At 45.6% G+C, this 17,246-nt stretch overlaps 1 protein-coding gene and 1 long non-coding RNA gene across 2 annotated transcripts in view; one reads left to right on the plus strand and one right to left on the minus strand.

Moving 5' to 3' along the window:
- LOC130358503 (uncharacterized) overlaps positions 1 to 17,246 on the plus strand; it is a 114,363-nt gene that overhangs the window by 27,281 nt on the left and 69,836 nt on the right. The window lies entirely within an intron of this gene.
- URAD (ureidoimidazoline (2-oxo-4-hydroxy-4-carboxy-5-) decarboxylase) overlaps positions 5,488 to 17,246 on the minus strand; it is a 43,578-nt gene continuing 31,819 nt past the window's right edge. The window contains exon 2 of the mRNA XM_056561833.1: positions 5,488 to 5,984. Within this exon, the coding sequence (XP_056417808.1) occupies positions 5,629 to 5,984 (356 nt within the window). The 3' untranslated portion in view covers positions 5,488 to 5,628. The remainder of the gene's footprint in view (positions 5,985 to 17,246) is intronic.

Genomic DNA, 17,246 nt, shown 5'->3' on the forward strand with positions numbered 1-17,246 from the left:
TCTTGGAACAAGAGGACCCCCAACTCTTGATCTCCCCAGTGGACCAATCCAGGGTAGGGGAATGAAGTTGAAGCCAGGGAAGTCCAAGGAGAATTTCCGAGGTGCAATTGGGGAGGACCAAAAGTTCAATCCTCTCATGATGAGATCCGATGCTCATAAGAAGGGGCTCCGTGCGGAAACGTATGGTACAGTCCAATCTTTCATTATTTACACAATTGATGTAGAGGGGTCTGGCGAGACTGGTCACCGGGATGTTGAACCTGTTGACGAGAGAGGCCAAAATAAAATTTCCTGCAGATCCTGAGTCCAAGAAGGCCACTGTAGAGAAGGAGAAGGCAGAGGCAGACATCCGCACAGGCACAGTAAGACGTGGAGAAGCAGAGTAGACATCAAGGACTGTCTCACCTTTGTGCGGAGTCAGCGTACGTCTTTCCAGGCGGGGAGGACGGATAGGACAATCTCTTAGGAAGTGTTCAGTACTAGCACAGTACAGGCAGAGGTTCTCCATACGGCGTCGTGTCCTCTCTTGAGGTGTCAGGCGAGACCGGTCGACCTGCATAGCCTCCACGGCGGGAGGCACAGGAACAGATTGCAGGGGACCAGAGGAGAGAGGAGCCGAGGAGGAGAAACGCCTCGTGCGAACAGAGTCCATATCTTGGCGGAGTTCCTGACGCCTTTCGGAAAAACGCATGTCAATGCGAGTGGCTAGGTGAATAAGTTCATGTAGATTAGCAGGAATTTCTCGTGCGGCCAGAACATCTTTAATGTTGCTGGATAGGCCTTTTTTGAAGGTCGCGCAGAGGGCCTCATTATTCCAGGACAATTCTGAAGCAAGAGTACGGAATTGTACGGCATACTCGCCAACGGAAGAATTACCCTGGACCAGGTTCAACAGGGCAGTCTCAGCAGAAGAGGCTCGGGCAGGTTCCTCAAAGACACTTCGGATTTCCGAGAAGAAGGAGTGTACAGAGGCAGTGACGGGGTCATTGCGGTCCCAGAGCGGTGTGGCCCATGACAGGGCTTTTCCGGACAGAAGGCTGACTACGAAAGCCACCTTAGACCTTTCAGTGGGAAACAGGTCCGACATCATCTCCAGATGCAGGGAACATTGGGAAAGAAAGCCACGGCAAAACTTAGAGTCCCCATCAAATTTATCCGGCAAGGATAAGCGTATCCCAGGAGCGGCCACTCGCTGCGGAGGAGGTGCAGGAGCTGACGGAGGAGATGACTGCTGAAGCTGTGGTAGTAACTGTTGTAGCATAACGGTCAGTTGAGACAGCTGTTGGCCTTGTTGCGCTATCTGTTGTGACTGCTGGGCGACCACCGTGGTGAGGTCAGCGACAACTGGCAGAGGAACTTCAGCGGGATCCATGGCCGGATCTACTGTCACGATGCCGGCTGGCAGGTAGTGGATCCTCTGTGCCAGAGAGGGATTGGCGTGGACCGTGCTAGTGGACCGGTTCTAAGCCACTACTGGTTTTCACCAGAGCCCGCCGCAAAGCGGGATGGTCTTGCTGCGGCGGTAGTGACCAGGTCGTATCCACTAGCAACGGCTCACCTCTCTGGCTGCTGAAGATAGGCGCGGTACAAGGGAGTAGGCAAAAGCAAGGTCGGACGTAGCAGAAGGTCGGGGCAGGCAGCAAGGATCGTAGTCAGGGGCAACGGCAGAAGGTCTGGAAACACAGGCAAGGAACACACAAGGAACGCTTTCACTGGCACTAAGGCAACAAGATCCGGCAAGGGAGTGCAGGGGAAGTGAGGTGATATAGGGAAGTGCACAGGTGAACACACTAATTGGGACCACTGCGCCAATCAGCGGCGCAGTGGCCCTTTAAATCGCAGAGACCCGGCGCGCGCGCGCCCTAGGGAGCGGGGCCGCGCGCGCCGGGACAGAACAGACGGAGAGCGAGTCAGGTAGGGGAGCCGGGGTGCGCATCGCGAGCGGGCGCTACCCGCATCGCGAATCGCATCCCGGCTGGCAGCGGAATCGCAGCGCCCCGGGTCAGAGGACGTGACCGGAGCGCTGCCGCGGGGAGAGTGAAGCGAGCGCTCCGGGGAGGAGCGGGGACCCGGAGCGCTCGGCGTAACACACCTCCTGCCAGAGCTTATTGATCTTAGGACATCCCCAGGACATATGAATAAGGTCCGCCTCTTCTGCCAAACATACCAATATTATGAAGAAATTTAGGAGTCTAAGGGTTCCTAAGGGCCATTTTAATCAATGAGATCTCATGATTCATATTCAAGGTGGACCTATTAATATTTTTAAACACCTCATCCCATTCCTCCTTTTCTATCAATCCCACCTCCTGTGACCATTTTTCTCCACTTTTTGGGCCCATTTTGTCCCGGACAGGTTTTGATAAATCTCCCTAATGCTACATGAGATTAAAGCGTTACTGTCATTAAAAACATATTTTGACATATCTATCACACATGTCGAAAGTTGGATATCACTACTGAGACCAGGACTCACTCCTGAGTTATAAGCCAGAGAAGTGGGCGGCATTGTGCTCCATTCCCTGGCCATGGAAGTCTATGCAGAGAAATGTATGGTTCTCTTGGCCAAGGAGTGGAAGTTATGCTGCCTGCTTCTCCAGCTAATAATTCAGGAGGGTGCGATCACCAACATTTGATGGCTGGCGATAATCTGCTGTGGGTAACGCATGGAGGCCTTGCCCCTTTTCAAACTCACAGCGGGAGATCCGCTGCAGGTTTGAAAAGAAATCCGCTTGTGTGAACGAGCCCTAAGGCAGGGTTCACACTACAGAATTTTCTTCCGGATTTAGGAATTTCAGTCAGCAATGCTGGCAATGAGATTCCGTTGCACAGTGCACACTGTCGAAGCTTGCTCATTCTTTAGGTTGGAATGCATTCAAAAGACTTTGCGACTGAGGGGACTGCAATGTCCTTGCGGTCCTAGCGCCAACTGATTAAGTCTTTGCTGTATGCACTCGAAATCTCCGGATAAAATGTCTCTGTCGGGAAAGTCTGCAGTGTGAAGCTATCCTAACGCTTTAAAATTTTAATTCCATTTTATTGTACAGATTCAATAAAGAAAAACGTAGGTGCACTCACCGCTCAGCGGAGACTACTGCATGTCAGGGTCCGGTATACGGGGAGCTGGATGTCAGCGAAGGAGCAGGAAATGTGGCGCTCAGAGGCTATGCCGGCAGTTTCTCACGTAAGTGCGTGCTTCTTCCGGACTCTAAGTTACATCATCGCGCCCAGGTATTTATCACGCCTGGATAGCATAAAGTTGTCATAGCAATGCATAAACAATAGAAAAAGTACGGGAAGTGCAAAGAATCAAAAAAGTGAAGACACCAGCACCGCATGCACATAAAGGGAAAGACGAGGAACCCAAGTGTATAAAAACCTAGAGGGTAAAGAGAAAGATAATAACAGTAAAGGAAACCAGATACCAGTGTATAAACTTTAGTTTAGTTCTGCATCAGTCTCCTTAATGGATAGATGAAAATATTACTATTTTTGACATTTTTTCTTTCCTCTATATTATTAATTGCACTTTAGTATTTTTATACACTTTCATTTATTCTATATACTGGTATCTGGTTTCCTTTACTGTTATTATCTTTCTCTTTACCCTCTAGGTTTTTATACACTTGGGTTCCTCATCTTTCCCTTTATGTGCATGCGGTGCTGGTGTCTTCACTTTTTAAATCCTTTGCACTTCCCGTACTTTTTCTATTGTTTATGCATTGCTATGACAACTTTACGCTATCCAGCCGTGATAAATACCTGGGCGCGATGATGTAACTTAGAGGCCAGAAGAAGCACGCACTTACGTGCGAAACTGCCGGCGTAGCCTCCGAGCGTCACAATTCCTGCGCCTTCACTGAGATCCAGCTCCCCGTATACCGGACCCCGACTTGCAGTAGTCTCCGCTGAGCGCTGAGTGCACCTACGTTTTTCTTTATTGAATCTTTCGAATACTTGATGCTTGTATGTGTGCACCCCGCAGGAGATACGAAGATAGGTACCGGGGTTTGATCGCAATCCAGTCCAGGTGATATATGCCCTTAGAGTGCTCTCCCCTTTCTTGTCTTTATACACATTCCATTTTATTGTACATTTAAAATTACAATATGATATTTCCCTTGAAGAAGTTTATCACAATTTCAAGCCCACAGTAATGCACATCATTTCCCAAGTAATAATTGTGCACAGATTACATTGTACCTCAATGGTGTTATTCAAAATGGGGAAAGGAGTCGATTTAAAATGCCCTAAAGGAGGGAGCTGATTTATGTCACATGATGTGGGATTGTGAAAAAAATTCAGACCTTTTTGGAAGTTATCTTTTAAAATATCAAGGAGGATTTTGGAGTGGAGATGGAATATAATTTAATCTCAGCAATTTTTGGGATCAGAATAAGGATAAAGGAGAATAAAGATACGGTAGGTTTCCACTACAAGTTTTTTGGCATTTTTTTAGGCCAAGAAAAAAAAAATTGGAAACCTAGCCTTAGGGTACGTTCACATGTTAGCGTATTCACAGCGTACTTGATGCCGTGGATGCACTACCGGCACAAGTAGAGTTATGGCAGCGCATTCTCCCTGCTGCTTCTGTAGCTCTGTGTGTCCACTCGTGACTGGAAGTGGGAAATCTGCAGTCACGAGCGGACGCACAGAGCAGCAGCAGGGAGCTCGCTCTGCTGTAACTTTGTGTGTGCCGGCAGCGCATCCCCGGAGTCAAATACCCTGTGGATGGTTCCCGTGTGAAGGTACCTTTAGGGCGTTATTCTTGAGATATTCTTGAGATAATCCTCATACTTAGGAAATGGTGTGTGCCAGAGGTCTGGGATAGCAGAGAATGGATTAAAATGGTGGAAAAAGTAAAAAGGTATGAACTGATTTACTATCAAAACAAGAAAAAGGGGCCCAGGATCAAAGTAGAATGGGTTAGATGGAGGCAGAATGCTTATCGCTTCCATATCAGGCTGGTAAAGGGGTAAGAGAGGGAAGGGAATAGGGAGGGTGGGGTATGTTTATTTGTGTATTGATTTAGCTATGTATGTGATGTTTTTGTATGTCAGTGTACCTGTCGCCAACGGAAACTTTTGATGTAATGTAGATAATACCATTATATGTATATTTGTAATGTACATTGATTAAAAAATATGTATATTTTTGGTTGAAAAAATGCTGTCTCCAGCTATTGCCAGTTTATGTCTATGAGGAGTCCAAATACAGGAAGTGAGGGCAGGACAAGCATTGGTCTGTGCAGGCTCTTGGATTGTCAATCATCCTGCTATGTGAGACGGGGGCAAGTCATAGAGCCTCAGTGAACAGAGCCCTGCTTTTCCTCAGTGCACAGATCCCTGCTTGTCCACCCTCACTTCCTGTATTTGGACTCCTCATAGAGACACTCTTGCAATAGCTGCAGGGACAAAAATATACACATTTTTTTAACCAATGTATATTAAAAATATACATATAATAGCATTATTTACATTATATAAAAAGTTTTTGTTGACGACAGGTACACTTAAAATGAAAAAATAAAGGTATATAAAAAAAATGCACACACACAATTTTCCAAAAATTCTGTCATTACAAATGTCAAATTCTGTGACACATTGAAAATGTCACAACTTTTGATAGTTACAGTTTTGTGGGCACCAGAGAACCCCTACATAATATATCTTGCAGTCTCAAGTGACAAATCTTTTTAACTTCTTCGATGCCCTTGAGAAGTTCGGCAGACGGGTCATTATGAAGGCGAGCGGTCAGTTCCTCCATTATTTTATGCTTGTCGGACAATTTTGCACAGATGACGAAGGGAAACCCGAACTTCTCCTTGTACCGAGCGTTCAGAAGAGTCATCCTCTCCCGTTCCCCGGACGTTAGGGATGTGAGCCCAGCTTGTCTCTGCTCCTGTTGCGACTCCATTGTTAATGCTCCACTTGTCAATTCTCTGCCAGCCAGGTCCGGGTGACACCTCAAGATGCCTTCTTTTCCTATAAGAAAATATAAAAAGAAATCAAAACTCTACTAAATTTGGTGATATGTCCAATATATTTACATAGGATGAATAGTTTGACATATCTTTTTTTCACACTTTCCAGTGCGGAATAGGATGGCCTTTATGGAGTGCTACCAGTAAAAGGCTTTGTTGGTAGGGTTGTGATTATATGGCAATAAAAACACTTGGTCGCTACACTGGGTAACCAGGAGAATAATGCAATAAGCTTGTGGAATTTATGGCTTCCCTCAAGCAGAGACAAGATAAGAACTTGAGGATATATACAGTCTTTTCAAGCCGAGTCCTTCAAGGCTTTGATGTGTTTCAACCTACAGAGCGACTCCATTCTTATTCTACTCTTGTTTGGTGGAAATGTCCCGGAACTATTGTTGGACGTTGGGAAATATTTGCCAAAGTCACTGTATGTTTTTTCCCCCTGCCCCTTATAAGAGGGGGTTGTTGATATCCTATTGTCAACCAAAAGTGACCATTGTTGTCCTTGCTCACACTTTATTTTTGCTTTCGACATAGCTTCCTATTTGCAACATGACTTCCACATAATAGCTGTTCATTTATAATTATTGTATATTTGTAGCTAAAGATTTTAAGGCAGTGTTGTCCAAACCATGTGCCTCCAGTTGTTGCAAAACTACAACTCCCAGCATGCCCGGACAGCCTTCGGCTGTCCAGGCATGCTGGGAGTTGTAGCCTTGCTACATCTGGAGGCATATGGTTTGGAAAACACTGTTTTTAGGGTACGTTCACACGCACGGATTTTAGCAGCGTATTTGGCTGCGGATACGCAGGTGAAGGCCCCGCTCTATGCTGGCTTTACATGTGCCTGCTGGTAGCGGCACTACGCCGCTACGAGCAGACACACTGCAGCGATGTGCGCGGTGTACTCGCACATCGCGCCCGCTCTCCCTGCTCTGAGCTATGCAGAGAGCTCCCGCGATGTGCGAGTATACTGCGACTCGCACATCGCAGTGTGCCTGCTGGTAGCAGCGTATTGCCGCTACCAGCAGGCACATGTAAAGCCAGCATAGAGCGGGTCTTCACCAGCAGATCTGCAGCGTAAAATCCGCTGAAAATCCGCGCGTGTGAACGTACCCTTAGGGCACGTTCCCACATGGCGTACTTTGCTGCGTATTTGATGCTGCGTATTTTCTTTCCCATTGAAGTCAATAACTAGCGAAATACGCAGTTGATTTTGCTTCCCATTGACTTCAATGGGTAGGAAAATACGCAGCAGCAAATACGTAGCAAAATAGGGAACGCACCCTTAGGCTAAGTTTCCACTTGTTTTTTTTTCTGGCAGTTTTTGGATATCTGCCCCTGCAGTTTTTGAGCCAAAGTCAGAAATGGATCAATAAGGGAGGAGAAGTTCAAATCCTTCCTTTATATGTCCTATTCCTTTTGAATACATTTCTGACTTTGGCTCAAAAACTGCAGTGGCAGATATCCAAAAACTGCCAGAAAAAAACCAAGAAACTTAGCCTTAAGGTTATTTCAGCCAAATCTTCTCCTTTCCCCTGGTTGAACATGTTGGACATACACCCTTTATATCCTTATCACAAGAATGTATGAAAGCCAATTTTTGCCAAATCTAATTCCTCTGGAAGTTCTAGAAATATATATATATATATATATATATATATATATATATATAAACATAATGGGGAATATTTATCAACATTTGTGTAGAGAAAGAGTGGTGCAGTTGGCCATAGCAACCAATCAGACCGCTTCTTTCATTTTGCAGAGGCCTTTTCAAAAATGAAAGAAGCGATCTGATTGGTTGCTATGGGCAACTCAGCAACTTTTCCTCTGGACAGGTTTTGATAAATCTCCCCCCATATATTTTTGGTCAATCTGCAGTATATTAAACATTATCAGGTCAGGTCCAGATTATCAGTTATTATTTACATGTCTTTTTTGTATGTCTCTCGCTTCTGTATTTGGCTGACAAATCCCTCTGTTCTGCTGCTTACTCTGTGATGTCCCAGTATGGGATGATGTGGCTCCGTAATGTCCTTCTGTCCTGTCAGGCAGAGTCCCTGCATGTCTCCAGGGCTCCCCTGCAGCATACCCCCATTATATATATATAGGTTTGCCTCATTTAATGTACTGTTGCTTTAATGTTTGTACCCCATGATTGTTACCCAGAGGGCTCCAGTGACCAGGTGACCCCCAAGTGACCTATGGGCTCCTTGCACAGCAACCAGGGGAGGGGCTGCAATCTCTCTCTTAGCTCATTGCTCTTCTGCTGTATGCTGAGGTCCAGTGCAGTCGTCTCAGTGTTTGTGTCCAGAGCATTGGAGGCCTCAAGCCTAAAGTCCTACAAGTCGGTCATCAGTAAATCAAGTCATCTTATTGTCAGTCACCATCTCTGTCAAGTCAAGTCCATCTGTCACCGTGGCCTGCACTAAAGTCAGTCTAACTACTGCAAGTCACAGCAAGCCTGAGAGGTCCCCCTGTGTCAATGGTCCCTTCCCTGGGATATTTGGCTTTACTGCAAAGACTATATCACCTGTCTTGCCTCAGTAAAGCTGCCATTATCCCTAATCTGGCGTTGGTGTCTTCATTGCCCCTGCCTAACCCAGGATCAGCAGTATTACCTTCAGGTGGTTTAGGCTAAACCACGCCCTGGCGTCACAACAAGAAGGGGTTAATACCATCTGCCCCTTGGGCCATAACATCTGCCCTGCACCTCACACTCCGACACCACAACTCATTCGGACATCCACTGTTTAGGAAGGGGCTTCTCTGAGGTAACTTTTTACCATTTCTACTGTCCACTAGATCCACTATTTGCTTTGGTTAAATAAAAAAATGCATCAAAAACAGCTGCGTGTGCCACCAACCAAAAGTCAGTTGTACGGTTTATTAAGAAAAATGGACTCCAAACAGCATATCTCCCAACTTTTGCTGAGAGAAGAGGGACAAGCCACGCCCCTGACCACTCCCTCAGCCACGCCCCTAACTACTCCCTCAGCCATGCCCCTAACTACTCCCTCAGCCATGCCCCTAACTACTCCCTCAGCCATGCCCCTAACTACTCCCTCAGCCATGCCCCTAACTACGCCTGTACATGGGGAATGGAAATACCTATTTAGGGTATGTTCACACGTACAGGATCCTGCGCAGATTTGATGCGCAGGATTTCTAACTGCCCATTAGAAGCTGTGCTCAGTCATTTAGTTTACATTGAAATCAACAGCAGAAAATTCTGTGCATCAAATCTGCGCAGGATCCTGTATGTGTGAACGTACCCTTAATGTTCTATTCACACGTACAGTATTCTGCGCAGATTTGATGCGCAGGATTTTCTGCTGCAGGTTTCAATGTAAACTGAAAACAGCTTGAAATCCCATGCATCAAATCTGCGCAGAATACTGTACTTGTGAATAGACCCTAAAGGTGCATTTACACCACATTTCTTTAAAAAGTTACTATATTCGGCTGGGAAATGTCAAAACTGGGCGCTCTCATATCACAGATGGACCCGGCCCCCATCTGAATTATTTGCATGAGCCGACTGGAGTCAGATAGCGGCTGGACTGAAAACCGGGGTATGTGGAAACCGGATATGGGGCAAAAATGGGCCGACCGGAGTCACTATCTGACTTCACTCAGCTCATTCAACAGAATCAGATAGGAGCCAGGTCCAGCTGTGATACGGGAGCGCCCAGTTTTGACATTTCCCTGCCAGATCCGGTGACCATATGAATATTGTCCAAACCTGGCAGCCATATACTTTCCTTTGCCCCGTTGGTCCTCTGGTCCAGGACCCACTTCCATAGGCCATAGCCCTAAGCCATTGTTTCCCAACCAGAGTGCCTCCAGGTGTTGAAAAACTACAACTACCAGCATGCCTGGACAGAACAGGGCTGCCAAAGGCTGTCATAGCATGCTGGGAGTTGTAGTTTTGCAACATCTGGAGGCACTCTGGTTGGGAAACACTGCCCTAAGCAGTAAGTCCCCAACAGAAGAAGCAGTGGAGCACAGAAGCTGTAGATAGCTGACACAGAGGCTGTGGCTGGGCCGGCTAGACTCCTCCTCGTGCTCCAGTCCTCCAGCTGTCCCGCTGCTGCCTCTCCTGGAAACCATTGCTTTTACAGTGGCAGTGGTTGCCAGCCCTAGAAGACCCCCGTTGGCCATCAGTAAGTAAATTAGAAATGGTACATGGGAATGTCGCGCTGGATCCTGGCATGACGGGAGTCGTATATTAGCAACAGCTGGAGGTTCGGGCTCTGTACAGAGTGTAAGTGATTTATGTGAGAGACAGTGACTAGAGATTTTATGCAGCACAGGCCGGAGTTATTTACTGAAAGCTACTGCCAGCTTTACAAGAAAATCCTGCAGAGTCGGGAGGTTAACTTGCAAGCAGGACTGGTGGAAGGATTTTTGCCACCCTAGGCAAAAGCCAATTTTGCCGCCCCCTTAACTCCACCTATTGGTCCCGCCTTTTGACACGCGCCACCTTACTACTGGGGTGACACACTGTAACAAACTTCCTTATGTAATCTCCTTACTACTGGCGTGACACACTATAACAAACCTCCTCATGTAATCTCCTTACTACTGGGGTGACACACTGTAACAAACCCCCTCCTCATGTAATCTTCTTACTACTGGGGTGACACACTATAACAAACTTCCTTATGTAATCTCCTTACTACTGGGGTGACACACTGTAACAAACCTCCTTATGTAATCTCCTTACTACTGGGGTGACACACTGTAACAAACCTCCTTATGTAATCTCCTTACTACTGGGGTGACACTCTGTAACAAACCCCCTCCTCATGTAATCTCCTTACTACTGGGGTGACACACTGTAACAAACCTCCTCATCATGTAATCTCCTTACTACTGGGGTGACACACTGTAACAAACCTCCTCATCATGTAATCTCCTTACTGCTGGGGTGACACACTGTAACAAACCTCCTCATCATGTATTCTCCTTACTACTGGGGTGACACACTGTAACAAACCTCCTCCTCATGTAATCTCCTTACTACTGGGGTGACACACTGTAACAAACCTCCTCCTTATGTATTCTTCTTACTACTGGTATGACACACTGTAACAAACCTCCTCCTCCTCATGTAATCTCCTTACTACTGGGGTGACACACTGTAACAAACCTCCTCCTCCTCATGTAATCTCCTTACTACTGGGGTGACACATTGTAACAAACCTCCTCATGATGCCTATGGTGTCCTGCCCCAGCAGCGATCCTCTTTCATAGCGGCAGCGTCAGGCCCAGGAAGCACCCAGGTCCAGTGTGTCACACTGCTGCTCAGCGATTTGCTGGCTGAGGCGGGACATCGTTGTGGCCAGTGATTTGCTGAGCGGCAGTGTCACACACTGGACCCGGGTGCTTCTTGGGCCTGACATTCACGCTGCCACTATGAAAGAGGATCGCTGCTGGGGCAGGACACCACTGGAATGCAGGGGGTGAGTAAGTCTATGTTCACACATCAATGTGCACACATCAGAATTTCCATACAGAATTCCGCAGCAGCAGAGTCCCATTGATTTCAACGGTATTCTGCTGTGCACATAGCAGAATTCATGTGGCGCAGAAATTCAGATTCCGCAGGAAAATACATTGCCGTCTATGAGAATACGCATTGCCGAGTGGTCCTAGGGTGTAATGAAGAAAACTGTGTCCCTGTAGTGGAATGGACCGGCATGTTATGCCGAAACTTCGTTGTCGGGGAAATGTTAACATTTCTTACTCACTCCTATGCCCCCGCGCTGCCTCTGGTGTCCTGTCCTCCGCAACGATCCTCTTTCGTTCCTTTTTTTTACTTACTTAAAATCTGTGTTTCATACCTTGATTTCTTGTGTAAAAGTTTTAAATTGAGCCATATCTTCCGACAAATAAAGCCATACAAAACACAGATAAATTGATAAATTCCCCCCACAGACTTGATAGAAGGGGAGCCCCTTGTCAAAACCCCCTTTTTCTTAGCCATAGTAGAGAGCACCTGCAAAGAACAGCTGTCACCATTCTGTAGATCAGGTTGTATTGCAGTTTCCAGTCCAATTATTAAAGTCTTCCATTTCTTATTGTTAGAAAGTGATGTGATGCAGTTACAAACCACAATGCAATCTCAACAACAACCTGATAGTATGGTTTTAGGCTATGTTCACACACTGTAAAGTGAAAACAAAGAAATGGCCATAAAATAGGTATAAAAGGATTCAAATAATGTGTAGGTGTAAGATATTGTGGCCACATTGTGAGAAGAAAAAACCCACATTGTAAATACAGGACTCTGTATTACTATAAGTGTGTGTCTAGAGGGCAGCATGTTGGCTCAGTGATTAAAGTGTACCTGTCATAGAGCAAAAAAAAAAGAAAAAACAGTGATATGTTACTCAGTACCCAATCCTGATAATTTGCATATAATTTTTATGTGTCTCGGACCTATATATCCAGAGATATAAGCATTTATCTGCTGGTGAGTTACTTTTTCATTGTGCAGGCTGGAGGGGGCGTGTCAGTCTGTCTCCCTCACAGGAGCAAGCCTGTGCAGTCAGCCAATCAGGACTCTCTACTCTGTAACCCTTTCCTCTCTGGTTTTATGCTGTGTCATGTGTCAGAGGAAGATACTTGGAGCTTGCCTGCAGTAATCAGAAGACATTATGGTGAATTCATAACAGGATAAAATGTATAAATATAAGAATAGATCTTTATAAAATTAGTGCAAGGATTTTTTAGATACAAGTACAGCATTTTTATGAATACATGTTCTATCTGTTTTATCTTCTCCTAGTAAAGCTGGATGCTATCCCGTACCCTTGCTGCCCTGTCTGGCAGCCTTCCTTCAGTGCCCCCTGGGCTCCTTTGTACTTGTGTGGTGTCCTGGTACCGTATTGTATACGTTACCTTTGTAGAGGTCCCCATAGTCAGAGTCCCTAGGACGTCGGGGTCCCTCTTCTGTAGTTATCCCCTTGTCACCCCTCAGTTAGTCAATGATTATATAGAAGTTCTTATAAGTATAAGTATAGATATATGTATATATAAATATATATATATATATATATATATATATATATATGTAATTGCCTACCTATTCAAGCATAACAGGACCTGCGGGTCACGTGATTAGGTTGGAACTCTATGGTTTTGCTACAGGACCTTTGGAGGTTCCCGTGACGTGTTCACCCACAATGCACTGTAACGGTGAGTGACAGTCTTTACAGACCAATCCAATATGGCCGGCCCCTGCCCATATAAGGGACCTGCGCCATCTTGATCCCTCTCTTGGGTTGCTGACTCTGGAAGAGGTAGGACCTCCGCAGCTTACAAGGTGATTTACTAGGCCAAAGCCTTGCGGCCTAGGCCTCTAGCACAGCGGATAGACAAAGCAATTCCCCGCTACTCACCGCAAGATCACTGGACCTAAACGCACCCCTAAATCCAGCCGATCTTTGCTATACAATTGAGCTTATCTAAACCCAACCGACTGTCAATCGCTGCTCAAGCTATATGCAAAGAGACTCTGTTATCTGGACTGTTACTATTGCTGCATGTAGTTGGCCTCCTGTAAATTGTTGGCTTCCTATACAAAGTTGGCCCCTCTGTACCTTGTTGCCCCTATACATAGTTGGCCCACTGTACATAAGTGCCCCCCTATAGGTAGCTGCCCCCTCAAGATTAATAAAAAGAAAACAAAAAAAGAAATATTCCCCTGGGTCTTCCGCAGACCCGTTCACATCGCAAAATTCAACCACTGAAATTGATCCACCAAAAGAATAAACATGTTCATTCTTTCGGCGGAATTACGCATGCACTGTCCTACCGCTGAAGGATTCCTTAGTGTGGATATACCCTTAAAGGGGTACTATCCTGGAAAACTTTTTTTTTTTTTTAAAGCAACTGGTGCCAGAAAGTTAAACAGATTTGTAAATGACTTCTATTAAAAAATCTTAATCCTTCCAGTACTTATCAGCTGCTTTATGCTCCACAGGAAGTTCTTTTCTTTTCGAATGTCCTCTGTCTGACCACAGTGCTCTCTGCTAACACCTCTGTCCATTTTAGGTACTTTCCAGAGCAGGATAGCTTTGCTATGGGCATTTGCTCCTACTCTGGACAGTTCCTAAAATGGACAGAGGTGTCAGCAGAGAGCACTGTGTTCAGACAGAAAAGAAATTAAAAAAGAAAAGAACTTCCTCTGGAACATACAGCAGCTGATAAGTACTGGAAGGATTAAGATTTTTAAATACAAGTAATTTACAAATCTGTTTAACTTTCTGGCACCAGTTGATTTAAAAAAAGAAAGGTTTTTCCAGTGGAGTACCCCTTTAAATTGATAACTGAATGGATTTTTTTTTACTACAAGACCGCTTGGACCCCACGTACTCTATGCGTTGTTTTTGCTATGGCGAGTCGTCGTCTGCATGTTATCTTTTACGGTATATTGCGGCTCTTCATGCAATAAAAGAAAAAAATGTGAACCAACGTAAACGAGTGGAAAACAACTAATTAAAGGGCAATGTACGAAGGAAATGGAAATGAAGGTTTCTCTGTTATTACACGCTTGGGTTGTACTCACTGCAGGGCGATCATGATAAACAGGATGCCTGGGACTGCAATGTGCCTGGAGCCGCCTCATATTCCTCTTTGAAATTCAGATTTCAGACATAAGAGTATACACTTAGAATCCTGCAGCACCCAAGGTAGAACCCTAGCATTGGAGTGAGGAGGCCTAGCCCCTAGTTATGTAGGATATTATAAATTGCATATAAAGCTAATAGGTGGGAAATAACCCCTAAATCTATATTGTCCGGCAACAAGTGTCCTGCCACATTTCCTCGACTTAAATGGTACCTGTCACAAAATTAACTAAATCAGGTTATGTTCCCTAACTACACCTAACACCCCCCCCCCCTGCCCTTTAAATAATTTTAAGAGCTTTAATGAAGGTCTGTTTTGTACCTATTCTTCTTGCTCACAGAGTAAGCTGCCGGCAAGAGGATGTGGGCTTGCCCCAGCAGGCGCTACGTCACTGAAGCCTGCTGGGGGGACCGCTTTCGCCCTCAGTTCCATGGTGGTACACAGAGGCTGGAGCTGCAGGGAAGCAGTGGAGAAGCTACTGGCCGGCAGGGAGAAGATGAGAACTTCTTCCTCTGTCACCTGTCTCCAGTCGGCCATGTCCGTAGCTGCTGCGGGCACATCGCTTGCTCTCTCCCGCCGGTCTGGGAAGGGAGCGGCGCTATGCTGGTCATGTGTCCCGGCTGCAGTCAGATTTCAGACTCATGCCAGGCCAGCAGCATGAGTATGAAATCTAGCGGCCGGGACATGTAGGGAGACCCCTAGTGGTGGGGTTTACCAAGTTAAAATAAACATAAAAATATATATATTTTTAAATAACATGTATTTAGAAACCTAATAGAAATTGATTTCTTAACAATATATAAAAACTTTTTTTAATGATAGGTACCCTTTAATGTTCTAGGTCTATGGTTTTCAAATGGTGGACCTCCAGATGTTGCAAAACTACAACTTCCAGCATGCACGGACAGCCGTTAGCTGTCTGGGCATGCTGGAAGTTGTAGTTTTGCAACATCTGGAGGACTACCATTTAAAAACCATTCTCCTAGGCCATGAAAAAGCCTACTAAGGTGTCAAAACTTGGGTTAACGTTGGCTGAACAGATGGTTTACAACCTACAGAGACAGGAGATGACCAGACGCATTCAATTGATTCTATGCAGATTTCTATTAGCCGGATCTGCGTTGGCTATTGTGACCACTTCCCTACATATCTGCAGCATTATGATATAGCCCTGGCCATGCTATTGGTAGTCAATACAGAACACTTCAGTCAGCATGCTTGTATATTCAGGAATGGAAGTATACCCAACAGGGGTGTAACTATAGGGGGTGCGCCTAGGAGGGGGCCTGAGGGGCCCTTAAGATCCTTTTTTTTTGCTATGCTAAGAATGAAACATTATAGTTGGGGGCCTGGTAACAGTTTGTACATTGGGGTCCAGCATCTTCAAGTTATATCACTGCCAAAAAATCTTGCACAATTTACAATTCAAATGATATTGACTTGCTACCTATTTGAGGTAATAAATGTACTTAACAGGCTGATCCCACAGCTTCACCCTCTCTAGACCTTAATGTGGTGTCCCGGTACAGGACATGGTCCTGTACCCTTCCTAAGTCCCCTCAGGAAGAGTCCCTGCAGTCTATAGGGCTCTCCTTCAGGGCTTCACCCCTTACTCATCAGTTCCTGCTTCATACAAATGCATTGTAAATGTATTGTGCATATTGTTTACTGTATATAAAGTTTGTACAAATGTATAAAATGTATGGGACCTTCTGGGGACATGTGATCTACTGTCATGTGATGTACCCAGAGTTCCCTGGGTACAGGACCTACAGGCTTTGCAACCAATGGGCTTTAGTCCAGCCCCCCTAGTATATAAGGGGCTGTAGTCTCTAAATTCACTCTCTTGATTCCTGGATACAAAGCAAGCACAATCTCAGCATATACTACTAAATTCATCTTAACTAGGCCAAAGCCTAAGGAACCTTCAGCCACTTCAAAACGTGAGTTATCAAGCTCTATCTACAATTCTAGTGACTACTACTCAACTCAAGTATACAATTAGTAGCACAGTGGCCTGCATAAATCGCAATACTACAAGTCCCAGCAAGCCTGTGAGGTATCCTGCATCCCGGTTGCCTCTTGAGAAACTGCATAACTGTAAAGACTTTTCCAAAAGAAGTTTAAGTAAAAGTTCCAGTTATCTGCACAATTCCTGCTGTGGACATTCCTTTATTGCCGGCCGTTTCTGGGTTGGTTGTCGGCAGGGCCTTAAATAGAAAACAACCACATCCTGGCATTACGACAAATCAGGGGTTAATGACACCTTCCCCCACAGGGTTAATACCACCAGATCTCGCTACACCATTGCAACACCCCAGACACCACATAGCTTTTGGCGTCCTACAAACAGGTGTGTGCCTTTAATATCTCAGCTACTCTGACCACCCGCCATGAAAAATGGGTGTGCACCGTTATTACAAGTGCCATAGTCCCCCCTCTATTCAGAACTGTGTATCCAAATCTGTGCAGTATTGTTGCGTGCCACGATGGAAATTGCGCAAAATTGTACAGGACATTGTTGCTGAAATTGTGCTTTGCCGGGGTGCTAGAAAAAGTAAGGGGGGAGGGGACAAATTCTGTGTGTTCGCTGCAGTACCTGAAAGAGTTAAAGTCAGTT

Source organism: Hyla sarda, chromosome 2 (assembly GCF_029499605.1).
Source record: "Hyla sarda isolate aHylSar1 chromosome 2, aHylSar1.hap1, whole genome shotgun sequence".
Taxonomy (NCBI): Eukaryota; Metazoa; Chordata; class Amphibia; order Anura; family Hylidae; genus Hyla; species Hyla sarda.